At 35.7% G+C, this 16,941-nt stretch overlaps 1 protein-coding gene across 1 annotated transcript in view; it reads right to left on the reverse strand.

The window, feature by feature from the left end:
• LOC149782937 (ankyrin repeat domain-containing protein SOWAHC-like) overlaps positions 1 to 14,556 on the reverse strand; it is a 28,466-nt gene extending 13,910 nt beyond the window's left edge. The window contains exons 1-4 of the mRNA XM_089935184.1: positions 14,200 to 14,556; positions 11,932 to 11,993; positions 2,631 to 2,900; positions 204 to 347 (exon numbers count right to left, since the gene is read on the reverse strand). Coding sequence (XP_089791310.1) covers positions 204 to 347; positions 2,631 to 2,900; positions 11,932 to 11,993; positions 14,200 to 14,395 — 672 coding nt within the window. The 5' untranslated portion in view covers positions 14,396 to 14,556. The remainder of the gene's footprint in view (positions 1 to 203; positions 348 to 2,630; positions 2,901 to 11,931; positions 11,994 to 14,199) is intronic.
• Between the last annotated feature and the right edge of the window lie 2,385 nt (positions 14,557 to 16,941).

Genomic DNA, 16,941 nt, shown 5'->3' on the forward strand with positions numbered 1-16,941 from the left:
TTTAGTCTGAAAGTGCACTGAAATTGGAGTTAACTGAATATGAGGCATGGCTCCAGAGTATGCACACACGTTTTAAAGTTTTATTAAAAAAGTGCCTGGCCCCTGAATATGCATTCAAACTGGAAAGTTTTGTGAATATGAGGCCTGGCCCCAGAATGTGCACATGAGTTGGGGATTTTTATGAATACTGGGCCAGGACATACTGTTGTTCTAATCTCTCTCTTCTTTTGAGCAGCTGAAGCATTCTGTAGTTGGCTCTCTGACTCAATTCTGTTCAAATGCTGGGCTCTCTCCTTAACACTCATTAAAGACAGGTTGGCATCGTCATCGGCAGCTCCTGTTGAGGACTGCAAGAATATAACAATTTCTTATTTTGTTGTGGTTATAGTATTCAAAAACAAAGTACAGCAGCAAGTAAAACAAAAAGACCTGGGCTTGCATGCCGAACCCTGCATTTCTGAAAAAATGTAACCCAGAGCCCATGGCAAAAGGTGCCAGCCACAGGCCAGAAACCATAAAAATACTTTTTCAATAACGCAGTCAGTATTTGTCCGTAAGTTAGCCCTATTTTCAGTATAAAGATAATGTAATTCCCTGCTATATCTCAGTGACATTATTTAAGGTATGGTTCTTTTTTACTTCTCATGGCAGAGGCCATCATTTCTCCAGCTCTATGCAGTACTCAATCTGACACATTTCATATTATTACGGCAACTGTTCACTTTTTAAACAGCTGATTGTTCCCTTCATCTTCATCATATCTTTATTTGCTGCAAAGCATTCTCAGAAAATGCTAAAACATTAAAGTTGTACTGCTTCTTGAAAAACATATGAAGATTAAAATCTCTGCACTATATGCTATATAGTTAGTCTTGTCCCCTTACAAAGTCTACTGTGAAAACCCAGATCTGGCTGGACAAGCCAATTCTGGATTTAACTGCCATAATCATATCTGTGTAATTATTGTTATTTGTTCCAAAAGCTGGCAATACAAGGATTCTTTCAGTAAGCTTCAAAGTGGAATCATATGGACCGGAATGCCTGAAGCCAGCATGGCAACGAATGAATGGTCTTGGCTTCATAATGACTGGAAGGCCTGAAGCCAGAATGGCAATGAATGAATGGTCTTGGCTTCATAATGACTGGAAGGCCTGAAGCCAGCATGCCAATGAATGAATGGTCTTGGCTTGATAATAATTCAGTCTAAACAGGGTGAGAACCTATCACAAGTGTTATAAGCAAACCAGGACTTGAAACAAAGCCTTAAAAAACAGCTCATAACCATGTTGATGCTGCTGAGTAGTTGATATATGTCACTTATGGATCTAAATTCACAGATGTATCTAAACTGTAGGTAGGAAAGAAAACCTCGGAGAATACAGTTGAGACATTGTCCATCAATGCTGATGTCATTTATCCTCTATCCCAACCATATATATATAATCACTTTCACTATATTAAAAGGACAAGTCATTTATAAAACTAACAGTGTCCTCTAGTTTTCTTCATGCACCTAGGGTTTAGACCCTTATGTATACCTTAGAACCTTAGAAACTGTTCATAACAACACCCTTAAAATATATACAATTGCTCAGCATTAAAAGGGGAGTTAATCTATGTAGTCCATATGGATTCTTAAAGCTGTCCTTACCACCTTTTGCCCCAACTCCAGCATCATAACTTGTATGCTGCTGAATCTCCAACCAAGGAAACTGCAGTGGCGTAATGGATACGGCATTGTAACTCATTACCAAATGATTGTGGTTTGATGCCTACAAGCTGTTCAGTCTAGACATTCATTATATGTACTCATCTAACTCATATAATCAAACTCATCCAAGATCTTGATGAAACAAGTTTACACAGTGAGTCTTATAAAAATTTGATCAGAAATATTGCCCGCTGAGTACTGACAAGCTCAGTTAACTATGACACAAGATCGCCTATCAATAAGCATGGATGTGCTCATAACTAAACTCCGCTGAGATCTTGTTCACATAAGCTCACGCACCAAATTTTACCAAAATCTAATTTAAAAATATGGTTCCTTGAGTGCTGACAAGCTCAGCCAAACTGAAGAAAAATCACCTCAATAATATGTATTGATGTTGTTCGTTACTGGATGCATCCGAGATCATGATCAAATAAGCTTACATACCAAATCTGACCAAAATCTGGAAAGAAATATAGCCTCTGGAATGTGTTTAAAAGCTCAGCCAATAAGAAGCAAGAGCATCTCATTAATATGCATGTCACTTGTAACTCAATTAAGATCGTGGTACTTTAAGCTTCTGTCCCAAATCTAAGCCACTTGAATGCCAACAAAAAAGTAACTTGACAGATGGATGGATCACAGAAAAGACATGATGGACAAAAGGCCATACTATAAGCTCACTTGATTTTCAACCAGGTGAGTTGAAAATGTAAGCCACATACCAGTGTTGTCATAAACAAAGCCCTGCATAAATATTTCCCCACTAGTATATCTCTTAAAATTTGAGAATTATAATATCACATATTTTGTGTAAAGTACAAAAATATGCACTTAAAAATTAAACCCAGGAACATCTCTGATTAACAGAAAACAGAGTCCAAAAATCAAGGCACATTTACCAACAAATGAAACTCACAAAAGATGAGGAGGATATTTCAGACCCAAGGCTATCATTAAAGGATGAGTTCCTTGAAACAGAGGTCCCTTCTCTGTCAGACATGTTCCCTTCACTGTGTACTCTCGATGACATCCCTCTGTCTAATGAGTCAGTGCTATCAAATAATCTACCATTCCTTGGTGGCTCTGACCATGCTCGAATGGAATCAGCTTTTATGTCCAAGTTAGAATTCTTATCACTAACTCTGTCTCTGTACTTCTTTTTCAATACAAGTAGCTTTTCTCCTTTCTGAAAAACAACAATTGGGAAATATTAGGCACAGGCATAAATAATTAAAATAGGTGTAGCTTAGTAAATCTGACTTCTATCTTACCAAAAATGTAGTTATATTTATTTGTGTACAATGCACACCCACTGAGTGCCTGACATCTCTTTTACCAACACTTTGGTCAAATTTATTTGTGTCCAGTGTCCACCCAAAAGAACATCCCAGATCAGTGATAGTCCTGGCTTATAAAAAGCTGTCACCAAAAAAATCGCCAACCTCAATATTTTGTCACCAATTTTCAAAACGTGTCGCCAGAACAAGTAGTGTACATTTTTTCAAGTGTTAATTTAGTCTGTTAATGTAACAGGCAATGAAAATTACAAAAGATGAGTTAGTTAATACTCTAATTACAACAAGCATTAACAAAAGGTTACAAAGTGTTGCATGAAGATCAGTCGCGATTTTAGGGCTGCCCACTTGCTGAATACAGTTTTAAAGTCGAATTTTTCATATCTGTACATGCTGATTCTCATTAAATTCTCGAGAGATGAGATGCAGAGTTTATTTCTGATGTCAGTTTTTATGAGGTTCATCTTACTGAATCCACGTTCACAGTCTACAGTGCTGACAGGTGACACCAGTAGTCTCTCAGCAGCCCTCCCCCCCACCTTATGGCTAGCTTCACAAAGCTTGTAGTGAATTGCTTCCTAAATCCCAAGAATGATCACTGAATGCTGTATAAATTTTCTCGACAAGCAAAATAGGATCTCCATTCCCACGAATGAGTCATGAGTCTTACATGAGTCAACACCTGGCAATATTGGACCGTATATATAAGCATAAATTCACACCCAATTTAGGGATTCTTTCACTCCTGTATTTTGAGAAATAAATAATTATTATTAATTATGCAAAACTGTTTTTTTTTTGCTATTTCTTGTTGCAGAGTTTAAGTCTCTGCAGCTGTAACATGGATTGATGGCAAACAGAAAAGATCAATGAGTAAAATGCTGCGCTGGCGACAGATATAATTGTGATTGAGATTTTTTCTATTTGCTTTGTATTTATACGCAGTAGTTGGTACTTCAAAGGTTATAAGTTTTCTATGAAGGTTCAGCAAAACTACTGTATTGGTATATGTCAACAACAAAAAAAAAAACAACAAAAGGATTAGCCATTCAATTAATTGTATCTGTTCTATTCGCATCTTCAGAAGTCGGTCAGTTGTAGGTATAGTTCGGTAGCATGACTGACTGTATCACAGCATACAGTACTCAGCCCAGATGTCAGCATAAGCAGATTATGATGTAACAATGCATGGTAAAGATGGGGTTGTCAATACGAACAAAGGATTGTTTGTGTAACAGATTGATTCCAATGCATTGCTTAGTCAAGTTTGTGGCTTCCTTTCATTCTCCCTTTTAATTTATCCAGTCCAAATCCATGATTGTATGTACAAATTAAATAACCAAAAAGTCTGTCGCCAAAAAAATCGCCAGATGGGATATTTTTGTCGCCAATAAGGAAAAAAAATCGCAATTTGCGACATTGGCGAAGCCCAGGACGATCCCTGCAGATATTCTGTTGCTTACAGATAATGGCTTATGACATGTTTGAGTATATAAAATGAATATATTTAAAAGAATCCAAAAATAATACAAAATAATTTCCCATAGGTAAGAATCTAAAATAACAAAATCCCAAACAAATATGTATAGGCTGGGAGTGCATTGCAACTATGGGTGAAACAATATAGCTGTAACAATACAATTCAAAATACACAGCCTACAATATGATACATTAGCGATACACATATGAACCTGATGATTTTTTATCTTTAGAAGGTCTGTCAGTTGTAGGTGGTGCTCTTTTATATGTGTTGACATACTGGTTGTATTTCCAATATAAAGATTACAGACAAACATAGACTCGCATCTACTTATATGCCACTCTCATCCATGACCAAAAAAATGGTTTCAAACAGATGTGTGAGTTGAAAATGATTTTAATTACCCTTCAAGGCCATTTAAGGCTGCTTCGTTTGATCAGATGCAGGACTCACTTTGGACAAAAAGCCCTATTTTTTGCTTTAAAAACATCTTATTACCAATTTCATGTTTCACTTTAAACTTGGAAGACATTAAGGTGTTATCTTCAAAACAGAAAGAATAATAAACTTTTCTTGTGCAAGGAAAATCTCATCTACAAGAAAAGTCCAGATGTGGGAATGGGGATGATAACCAACAAAATCTTTTATATTGTACTTCTTGCCAATGCAATACAACTGCTATGGCCACATGTAATTGTTTTTGTTAGTGAAGATGGAAAACGACTGACAACACCCAATCCCTTTGATAAAACGTAATACAAATTTAAACATTTGACAAACTTGTGTGGTTTTAAATCTGCCCCCTTGCAGACTATGTGCTAATTTTATTTATCTTTTCCTCACGTTCAGGCAAAATACAGCGTGACCCTGCTATAACATGGTGGTTGGGGTCCAAAGAACCTGACCGTGTTACAGACTGAACTATGTTATAACCAAGAAATAACACAGCTGAAGAAAATGATGCATGTACCCAAAAAATGGCTGGGAAGTGTGGAGGTAATAAAAGCAGGCACAATATGTTTTTTTGATTAAATGAAGACAAATTTCTCTGAAATATACTCGTATATTGACAACTTACATCCGTGTAGCCCAATCCATATTTCATTAAATACTGCATATGAAACATCATGAATTTCAAGTATAGACCACCTTTATAAAATTCATGTATCAATCACATCTCATTAGAGAACACAAATAATATACATACATGTATATAGATTGTTAGTCCTTGTTTGATATATATCTGACTGACATTAAATAATTCAAAGGATACTGTTGCCACTAGCATGTGGCTATAGTTGTTTATATGCTACATTTACATGTACTTAAATTGCTGAGGCCACCCAGGGGATGAGGCTATTCATAGGGAAATGAAAACATGAACAAATGAAAAAGTTTAACAAACATCTTTGTGAGATAACCCATCTTCAATTAACTTGACTATCTATGGTTTCAAAAGAGTGGAAATTTAACTTGTGTTTAAGCCACCATTGATAGCAATCAAAAGCATAAACTTTTTCCTGCAGAAAGGAAATTCTCACAGCACAATAAACGTTTTCCAGTCACTTTGGAAAATTCAACAATCCAACAGATTCAACTGCTTTATTTAAATTTGGTGCTGACTTCCTTTGATGATAGGTTCTTTGTTCTTACTGAAGAATGTAATCTGCTTCCTTTGATGATGGATGCATGTGTTATTAAAGTCACTGCAAAAGGACAGCTTTGGAAGACCAAACAAATGCCTGTTTCTTATCGTGGTGACAATATAAAATAATTGTGGAACATTGAGACTGACTTTTTTTCATTTGCTTAGTATTTACAAAGAACAACCTGTGCTTCAAAGGTGATCAGTTATCTGTGAAGTTTTCAGCAAAACTATTTTTCTGAGTACATTGAAAAGGAATTAGTCAACATTTGGTCAACTGTAACAGTTACTGTTCCGACCTTCAAAGCTTGGTCGGTTACAATAGTACTCAGGCCAGATGTCAGCATAAATGGACTATGATATAACAATGCACTGTTAAAATGGTTTGTCAATATGAATAAAGAATTTGTTTACATAACAATAGCTAAATTCCAGTGCATTTTATATCAAATCTGTGGCTTCCTTTCATGGTCCCTCTGAATTTTCTCCACTCCAAACCCAAGATACAAGTCTAAATTGCCAACAATGTCACACACACACAAAAATAGCCAGATGGTATATTTTGTTGCCAATAAGGAAAAAACATTACAATCTGCAACAATGGTGAAACCCAGCACAATGCCTGAATAAACTTTGTACAGGTTATTTTTCATACTTTTTAGAAGGTAAAAATATCTGTTTGTGTATGAGGAAAATACATGTATATGAAATTTCAGGAGCTATGCCACAATTGTCTTATTTTAAAATTCATATGTAATCTCTTCCCCAAAATGATAATACATTTTTTACACATTATTTTTCATTCTTTTCAGAAATAGTTTTTCTTTCGTGTACAAAAGAAATACATATAAATTAAATTTCGGAAGCCTCACCACGATCATGTTATATGTGTTATAACAGAGCAAGCTATAGCGGGGTCACACTGTATGTCCATGAAAAAGACTGGTTTATATTAAGTAACTTCTATTCAACTGATTATTCATTGATTTTCATATCTATCGTTAATTTTGTATTTACTTTTTAAGTCAGTACATTAAGAAAAGGCTTTTACAACATATCCTGATAAACATTTTAGCCAAAAATATTTTGTTAGTGTTAAGAGTTTCAAATCAGCCATTGTGGCAGTGGTTGTAGAATCAGAACAATTTTCATTTAAGTCAAACTACACACCATAAGAAGAAATTTGGTGAAAACTCCATGCCAATATGACCATCCATTCTGGAGAATTACTGACAAGATTTTCAATGTGTTCATTGTACCTGCAATGCTGGATGTTTGTGGGGCACCATTTTCATTTATATTTTCATATTTATGGACCAGCTAGATATCACAAGAACTCTTTTGGTGAAAACACTATGTCAATATGACAATCAATTCTGGAAGTGTTGTTGTTGTTGTTCTTGTGGGGTTTAATGCCATTTTTCAGCACATGATAGGCTATAAATGGCGGCCAGTATTAATGGTGGAGGAAGAACCCGGGAAAACCCCAGAAAGAACCACCGACCCACGAGAAGCTACTGGCAAGCTTTCTCACATACCCACACTGGCTGAATCTGAGACTCGAACCCATGCAGACAGAGGTGAGATGGTAGTGATCCGTAATGGAGAGCGTTTTAGACCACTCGGGGCCCCAATTCTGGAAGTGTAGCAATATCAAGACCTTCAATATGTCAACCATGGTGGCCATCTTAGATGTAAAATTGGCATCCCCTCATTCAGGACAATCTAAACACCATAAGAAGTTGATAAAACTTTACATTTACAAATAAGTAATGCCATGAAGATTTTCAAGATGGCTGCCATTGTGTCAGATTGGCACCATTTTCATTTTGGCCTAATCAGACATCAACTTAAGACTCTTCATGACAGAATGGGCAAAAAGAATTTACAGGAATTGATGAGAAAACCGTTCTTCCTTTTGGCTGTTGAGTGTTGAAATGAATTCTCTGATATTCTTCAGCAACAAGTAAAATCTACAAATTACATACTGAACGTCATCTTGACATCATTTTCATTTAGCACAAAGACATCATTAGAAGTGTTCTGGTGAAACCCAATATAAAAATGATTATCCATTTTTTAAGACAGTCATTGTGGCAGCTGTATTGGATGTATGACTGTCACCAATTTCATTTAGGTCCAACTACGTATCATAAGAAGTCTTGAGGAAAACCTCATGAACATTATGTGTTCAACTTGGGAGAAGCACAGATAACAATATTTTCAAGAGGTGACTTTCCATTCAGGAGTATCAATAAGATTTTGTTGTTGTTATTGTTGTTGTTGTTGTGGGGTTTAATGCCATTTCTCAGCACACGATAGGCTATGCATGGCGGCCAGTATTAATGGTGGAGGAAGAACCCGGGAAAACCCCAGAAAGAACCACCAACCCACGAGAAGCTACTGGCAAGCTTTCTCACATACCCACATTGGCTGACAATAAGATTTTGAACATGGCAGCTATTTCATTATTTTCATATAAGACCAACTTGGAGAATACTGGACGTAAAACTGGCACAATTTTGATTTAAGACCAGGGAGACTTCATAAGAAGTCTGTTGGTGAAAATTCGATTTTGATATGACCAACCATTCAGAAATAGTGACAATGACAAGATTTTCAAGATGGCTGCCATGGTGGCCATATCTGACCACAAATTGGTGACATTTCATTTAAGATAAACTAAACATCATAAGAAGTTGTTAGTGAAAAGCCCAATTTGATATGACCAGTAATGTAGGAAGAATAGTAATAACAAAAATATTTTCATGATGGCCACTATGCTGGTTTTTTGGATAATATCATTTAAAGACCAACTGGACGTCATAAGAAGTCTTCTAGTGAAAGAGGCCCCAGGTGGCTGAGTAAAATACTCATCTTTATCAATCAATGCCATCTCACCATGGTCTGTGTTGATTTGATACTCAGGGTCGACTATTGTGGGCATATGAGAAAGCTTGCCAGTAGCTTCCCACAGGTTAGTGATTCTTACTGGGGTTTTTTCCCAGGTTCTTCCTCCATCAGTTATAATGGCCACCATGTATAGCTTATTATGTGCTAAAAAATGGTGTTAAACCCACAACAACAACTGTAAGTAAAACCCCATGCTGATATTACCATCCAATCTGGAGGTTTTTCAATATCTTTGCTGTGCTGACTATAACGGATATCCAATCTGCACTATCATTCAGGACCAACAAAACCATGGGATGACTCTGCATTCAGAACCAACAAAACCATGGGATGACTGCATTCAGGACCAACAAAACCATGGGATGACTTTGCATTCAGGACCAACAAAACCATGGGATGACTCTGCATTCAGGACCAACAAAACCATGGGATGACTCTGCATTCTGGACCAACAAAACCATGGGATGACTGCATTCAGGACCAACAAAACCATGGGATGACTCTGCATTCAGTACCAACAAAACCATGGGATGACTCTGCATTCAGGACCAACAAAACCATGGGATGACTGCATTCAGGACCAACAAAACCATGGGACGACTCTACATTCAGGACCAACAAAACCATGGGATGACTCTGCATTCAGGACCAACAAAACCATGGGATGACTCTGCATTTGTCATGATTCAAGGCAATCCTGCAAGCAGGTTAGGAGAAGTTGCAATAACAAACTTGTGCCAACAGACAGACGGATATACAATCCTATGGGTTCCTATGGTCTATGACAAAAAGAGCTAAACATCTAATGTTGATAAGACCATCCATTCAGGTGGAGTAGTGTTACCCAGATTTTAAAGATGGCCATTGTGATGGCAATACTGATGTGCAGACAGCAAGAATTTCATTTAGGACTAAGGAGATATTATAAAAAGTCTTTTTGTGAAAACCCAACTTTGAAATGACCATCTATTCAAGTGGAGTGGTGTTAACAAGAAGTTTAAGATGACCACCATGGTGGCCAGTTTGGATGTTCAAGTTGGTAACCATTTTTATTTAGGTCCAACAAGACATCATTAGAAATTTTCTAGTGAAAACCCCCCATGCTGATATCTATTTCCATTCATAATAAGTAGCAATAACAATATTTTCAAGCTGGTTGCCATGGAAGTCATACTGGATGTCAGACTGGAACTATTTTCATTTAGGAACAATTGGACATAATATAGGACTCATGGCACTAAATCAGTTCCCATAGTAAACCTATACAAACACCATGACATCCAAATTCAATAACTAAATATTTTTCAGTGCTTATGATCAACCCTATATTTATCAGCATAGATGAAACCTGAATGTCAGCTTCTGTGCTGAGGAAAGGATATGAGCCGCATCATTTTCTGGACCTGCATGTGTTTGAGACACGTGCTTTCAATTCCGCACCAAAAAGTCAAGTGCTAATTTTAGTAATGAGTATTCCAAACTCAAGACTGTTAAAGGACTGAAATTCCATCAATAAAACAAAGTCTCTATTTTATTTCACTTACAACTAGGATAAGATCTCAAAAGATTCTTTTTCCTAAAACATAACTCACATTATTAACTAATCCTGGTCAGCCTAACCCATATATACTCTATTTTATGTTCATCCATTTCCAGGCTGGTTACCATTTTTCCATATCATTAGTACCCTGTGTCCTAAAGAGGTTTTCTGGTGAAAAGAGCTGAATACCCCATGTGACTTTTGACGTTTCCTTAGAAGCCATACTGGACATTAGATCACTTCAATATCATTTATGATAAACTAGACATCAAAAGCCTTTAACTGAAAACCCCAAGTTGATATGACCATCCATTCAGGAAAAGGAGAGATGACAAATATTTTCAAAATGGCTTCTGGATCAGACATATTGGATGTCTGAGTAGCACCATTTTCATTGAGGACCAATCAGACCTTGGGATGAATGTGTGTGCAGTTTCCTGGCAATTCGCCAAGTACTTTAGGAGAAGTAGATAACTTGTGTTGTGTTAAACGACATAAGTCAGAAAAACCGGCCATCCTACAAGCTATCCTGTTGTATCACCAGCAAGGCTAATAACAGCATGGCTAATAACTAACAGCAGGGCTAATAACTAACAAAATAGATGTTCATATTGCCAAGAATTTCTTCAGAATCTAAGATTGCTCAAATTTAATGTAGGTCTGAATGAATTTTACATCTATCTATACATCTGTATGCCCAAACTGCATGTCTATGCAAGCTATGAAATCCACAGAAGTTACAATGCATAACCCAAAAGTGTAAAATTGGAAAGGTGCTTTAAAAATGAGTCAATGTGACCTATGTTTACCAGTGATAAATAGACCTCTTCAATGTCAATGTAATATCAGGTTTCATAACCATACATGAAAAAGCAACATAACCATAGGTGATACATGCTGAAGGAAAATACTAATTTGATGCATAATAATCAACAATGTCAGGAAATCAATTTTCTTTCGTGGCCATTGATAGAGTAATAGCTTGCATCATGTAAATTCAAACAGTTTACCAACACATTTTATTGTCTGCCATGTTGTTGGTGTTAAAGTTGTGCTAAACAATGGTAAGTCATCTTAAATGAAAGCTGTTACTGCAGAACCTGTCTTGAAAGACCACCCCTGCTGCCAAAATATAATGGTCTCTCATGGTAGGTCATAAAATAAATCTGTGCATGGAGAACCTGGAATTTCAAGACAGGTGGTCTCTCAAAACAGGTTGTGGTTTTCATATATTTGACTTTTTCTGGAAGATTTCATGAAAACATATTTACAAACAGTTGAAAGAAGTCGCTTGACTTTTCGAAATCATGAGTTATTTGGATTAGTCATTACAACACTACTTACCTCATCTAACTTTATTGTTGCAAGAGTGTTAACAAAATCTTTGAACTTCTCCCTGTTTAGAACTGAAAGTATATAACATAAAATGTTTTAAACTAAAACAAATGATAAATGTAAAACATTTGAAAAAAAAATCAGACTTTAACTGATTAAAACTTTTTTCGTAAATAATTTGAGAATGTGTACAATATTTTACATATAAAGGTATTATGTAAATTTATCATAGACAGATTCTTATTAAATAAACAATAATGGAAACCACACACAAACTCAGTAAGGAAACTTGTTGCACATGTTAATACAGGTCTCTAACTGAAAGGCCATAATAAAAATATCAAAACAAGCATATACTCTCTGCAAAAAAAATTTTGGATTCTTTCAAAATGGTGTGAATATTAAAGCTATACTCTTATCACCACTGCCCTGCGTGAAGTGGAGACCTGATTTTAATCAAATTATAACATGGCGTGTCATGCTAAAAACATTATTTTTTGCACTCCCAAACCCCCTGGCATGGTCGTGTTTCAAGAAAATACAATTTTCAGCAATCTTCAAAAACAGAAAAATACACCACTTTTAGTATATGCCTGTTACATGTAGCATATATAAAAAGTAAACAGTCATGATTGGGGATGTTGTTGTTGTAGTGTTTAACGCCATTTTTCAGCACACGATAGGCTATACATGGCAGCCAGTATTAATGGTGGAGGAAGAACCCGGGAAAACCCTGAAAAAAGACCCACCAACCCACAAGAAACTACTGGCAAGCTTTCTCACATACCCACATTGGCCGAATTCGAGACTTGAACCCACGCAGACAGAGGTGAAATGGCAGTGATCCATAATGGACAGCACTTTAGACCACTCGGCCTCTCGGAGCCCCTTAATTGGGGATGATGCAAAACTAACTTGTGGGCAGTTTAAATAACAGCAATTAAAAGGCAATGAAGTCTGGTATAAACCACCATTTCACATGTTACTTAATTGGCTGACAACAGCAAAATGCGATGTTTCTGAAGACTGCAGTTTGCAAGCCCATTTTGCTACTTTGCACAGGTACAATCAGGAGGTGGAACAACTCAAAAATAGGTAAATCAAATAGATGCAACATGCATGTGGAGAACAAATGCTATTGCCTATCATTGCTGTGATTTGTGATTTGTGATTTTGATTTTTAACGTAGCTTTAACAGTTTTTCAGTCATATCGCTACGATGTCTGCAATGTGGCAGTTTATAGTGATGTTTAGCACTGGGGCATCATGCCGCAGACATGTAGCATGATGTCCCACCCAGTCATATTATCCTGACACCAGGCCGACCAGTCCTAACACTAACCTCTTAATGCTGAACGCCAAGCGAGGCAGCTGCCTATCATTGCTGTGAACAAGAATGTTATTAAAATCCTTTGTGAAGTTGGATTTTGCTGCACATATAAAAATGCATTTAAATTGTTAGAATAGTGTTCAAGAGTGACTCATGCTTGAAGCCAATGTAGGTAGCAATTAGCTATCAGCAAAGCCCAACAAAACTAAGTTTTACTTTAAGAAGCACACCAGCAAAAATTTTATTTAAAAAATAGGAGGGGGCATTAATTCTTTGTACACACTGCAAACATACTGACATATGCCAACTTCATTTTGACCAGGATTCACTCAGAGCATCCAGCAGAGAAGTCTGAACACCAGGACAATCCAGTCTCTAGTGAGTGTAGCGATGAACACTAATGACACTTGCATTACCTTCAAACCCCCTATTAGAACCCGATTGAATTTATATTTGAATTGTAGCAATTGCAACATTGTGTGACAAATAATGGTAAAAAATGAAAAATATTGGACATATGGAAATTGGAGTCCGGGCTCGTGGAATTTCAATCAGGGCTTGTGCATTTCTTAAGTCACCAACCCTGGGCCTGTGTAACACCGTAAAAAAAAAAAAAAAAAATGTTCTTTGAGCACTGAACTTGTTCCATAGGTTACTGGTGCAGATGTTCTATTGATAAAGACATATATATATATATATATATATATATATATATATATATATATATATATATATATATATATATATATATATATATATATATATATATATGTTGGCTACATATACATATGAAACATTTAAGTCTATCCATGACAAGAAAATGAATTATGCTTCACGAAAGAAAATCTAGCATTTTAATTTTTTGGGTTAACACGAAAATACGTGACTGTTAGGAGAAAGTTGGCACATGAATAGTCCCTCTCATATAACTGGACATGTTTATAAACCTTTGTCTTGTGGATCGTTAAGATAGTTCTTAAATTTTGTAACAAGATCATGGTTTGTCACTCTGCCGCCACTATTTACGATAAACTCTCTCACGGCCTCCAACGTAAACTCTCTGGAAGCCATGGCCGGAAGTTTGTATACTCTCAGCCTAGTGCAAATCATGATATGGACAGCTGAAACGAATGATCCCACCATTTGATAGTGACAGCTTGTTATTTATCCGGGTAAAAAGAATTTACTGGGGATAAATATTCGTCAGAATAAATACGACTTTGCGATGAAGTGAAATTTCTCTGTTCTACAACGTCATTAATGCGAATGAAGCTAAAATTATCTCTTTATTGGGACTATAAAGAGCACAGGTAAACAACGCAAAAAAATAAATGATTAATGATTATATTTTTTATTACTACTTACACAGCACATTGCCAAAGCCGGCGGCCTTGGGTTCACCGTTTATATTTCATGAAGAAACATAAACAGGAGATTATCATAGTAGTGGATCCAAAATTACCAGATTAAACTATAGCTGGTATAAACTTTGGCAGATTAATCAACCCACAAATCTATGTTGATGGACGATGTAATATATCATCACGGGTGAAGGGCTGATTTATCGACCTAGTATAAACTGTTAGAGATTTTGAGAGAGAGAGAGAGAAAGAGAGAGAGAGAGAGAGGGAGAGAGATTTGACATGCATATATTACATATAATATTTTTGCATTTCTGCCTTTATATGATTTTGTCACCTGTGCGTGCTAACATACATACATCCATACATACATACACACCATTTTGTATCAAACTTTCCCCATGTGCAGTTTGTGTGTGCAAAATATATTTTCTGGACAGTAAATGAAATTTCAGTTCTCTCTTAAAATGAGTCATATTTATTAATTCATTATTAAATCTACAATTATAAATAAATAAATTAAACTATAGCATGAATAAGTTAATGACATCATCAGATTTTTTTCATCTGTTATGCCAAGCAGAAAATCTCTTTTTCACATATTCGTTATAGAGATAACCACACTCACTCTTTGTCTACTTTATGAACCTAGTCTAAATTGATTCTGTTTTTGGACTCTTCCATAGAAGATGTGATATAACTTCTACAGAGTTTTTGCAGAGAGAGAGAGAGATCAAATTTTTCCAATTTAAACAAAATCATTTGTTGCCAAAATTCTGTGCAGAATTTAGATTGAAGCGATTTAAGTCTAGGACTTCTGTCTGTCATGTGAGGTGAGGATAAAAGTTTTTTCCCCATTCATTCTAATTTAAGTTGTCAAATTCTCTCTTCCATTTTGCAATTAAGGCTGGCTTGTGATTATTACAGATGAGTTTTGTAAACCTTTGTCAGCCCTTTTCATCCATTATTATAAGTAAGACAGATGGGTGAATACATGGATACTGTGTATTAGAATTTAGTTTCATCAAATTTACTTCTGTAGATTTTATGGCATTCAGTATCCCATGGAATTCTAGGAAATTTACATGGAATCCAAATTTATTACAAAATTTGTCTATATTTATCCATGAACCATCTTCATTTACCAAGTCATTAATATAAGATTCCTTTTTCAATCCAGTTTTTATTTGTCTATATTTATCCATGAACCATCTTCATTTACCAAGTCATTGATACAGAAGATTCCTTTTTCAATCCAGTTTTTGTACATTACAGAAGAATTTCCAGCAATATTATGATTCATCCACATTTGTATTTCAAGGAGTTGTTCTATGTTTTCAAAAGTAAACTTATTATACAATTTTATGTATGCTGAAAATATACTTATCCAAAACCCAATCAAGCATTTAGTACACTTTAAAAAAAAAAATTATTCCAAACAGGACAATTCTTTTCTATGGTTGGAATAAAAGAAGATATGTTTTCACATCTGGGTTCATGAGCAACCATTCTTCAGATACAGAATAATTGATTCCACAAATGTGTTGGCATCAGCCATTTTCAGGCCACCCTCGTGATCATTTTTAGTAATTACTTTTCTGTTAATTTTGTCTTTTGCCACATTCAAAACAAACTTATAAAAAAGATAGTCGTTCTTTGAGCACACTATGGGTTGATTTTGTAAATTCATTGGAAGGTAAGTAAGTTCTGATAATGCCAAATTTTTAATAACTAGAACTTTACCAAAAGGGGTTATTCAGACGATGCAAAGAAGAAAACAACTAATCTAACAAACTAGCATTTAGTGGTATACATTTTGAAACACCAGTTTTAGTGTAATTTTACAAAAACACAATGAATTTTCTCGTGGCTTTCGTTTGTTGTTATCATTTACCATTTAGTGTTGTGGCAAGAAGGCCTCAAGTTATTAAATAAAGACGCATATGATTAAACAATTCAAGAGTGACATTTGCACTGACCATAGGACAACGATTTTTTGCTTTCTTGATCCACTAATTCCCTCATGTCGCCATGCGCAGATAAAGCAGTCCTATTCACACTGGCATGATCTCAATGCATTAATTTCCTGGTTATTTAAACATTGACTAAACAAGCAAAGTATTTTTAAATCTGCTTCTAAAATAACACTATTATCATCATAGCATTAAATCGTCACTTAATATTTTCAGGGGGGAAGGCATTTTGACAGCTGAACATTTTATATATTGTCCGACAATATATCTTAGTATTCAGGTTTTTAAAAAAATGCATCAGATTGCCATGCTGTATTTTGTATGCGGTTTCATATTAATTCCTCCTCTTGCACCA

This window comes from Sinohyriopsis cumingii, chromosome 15 (genome assembly GCF_028554795.1).
Source record: "Sinohyriopsis cumingii isolate HCF-2022 chromosome 15, ASM2855479v2, whole genome shotgun sequence".
Classification (NCBI taxonomy): domain Eukaryota; kingdom Metazoa; phylum Mollusca; class Bivalvia; order Unionida; family Unionidae; genus Sinohyriopsis; species Sinohyriopsis cumingii.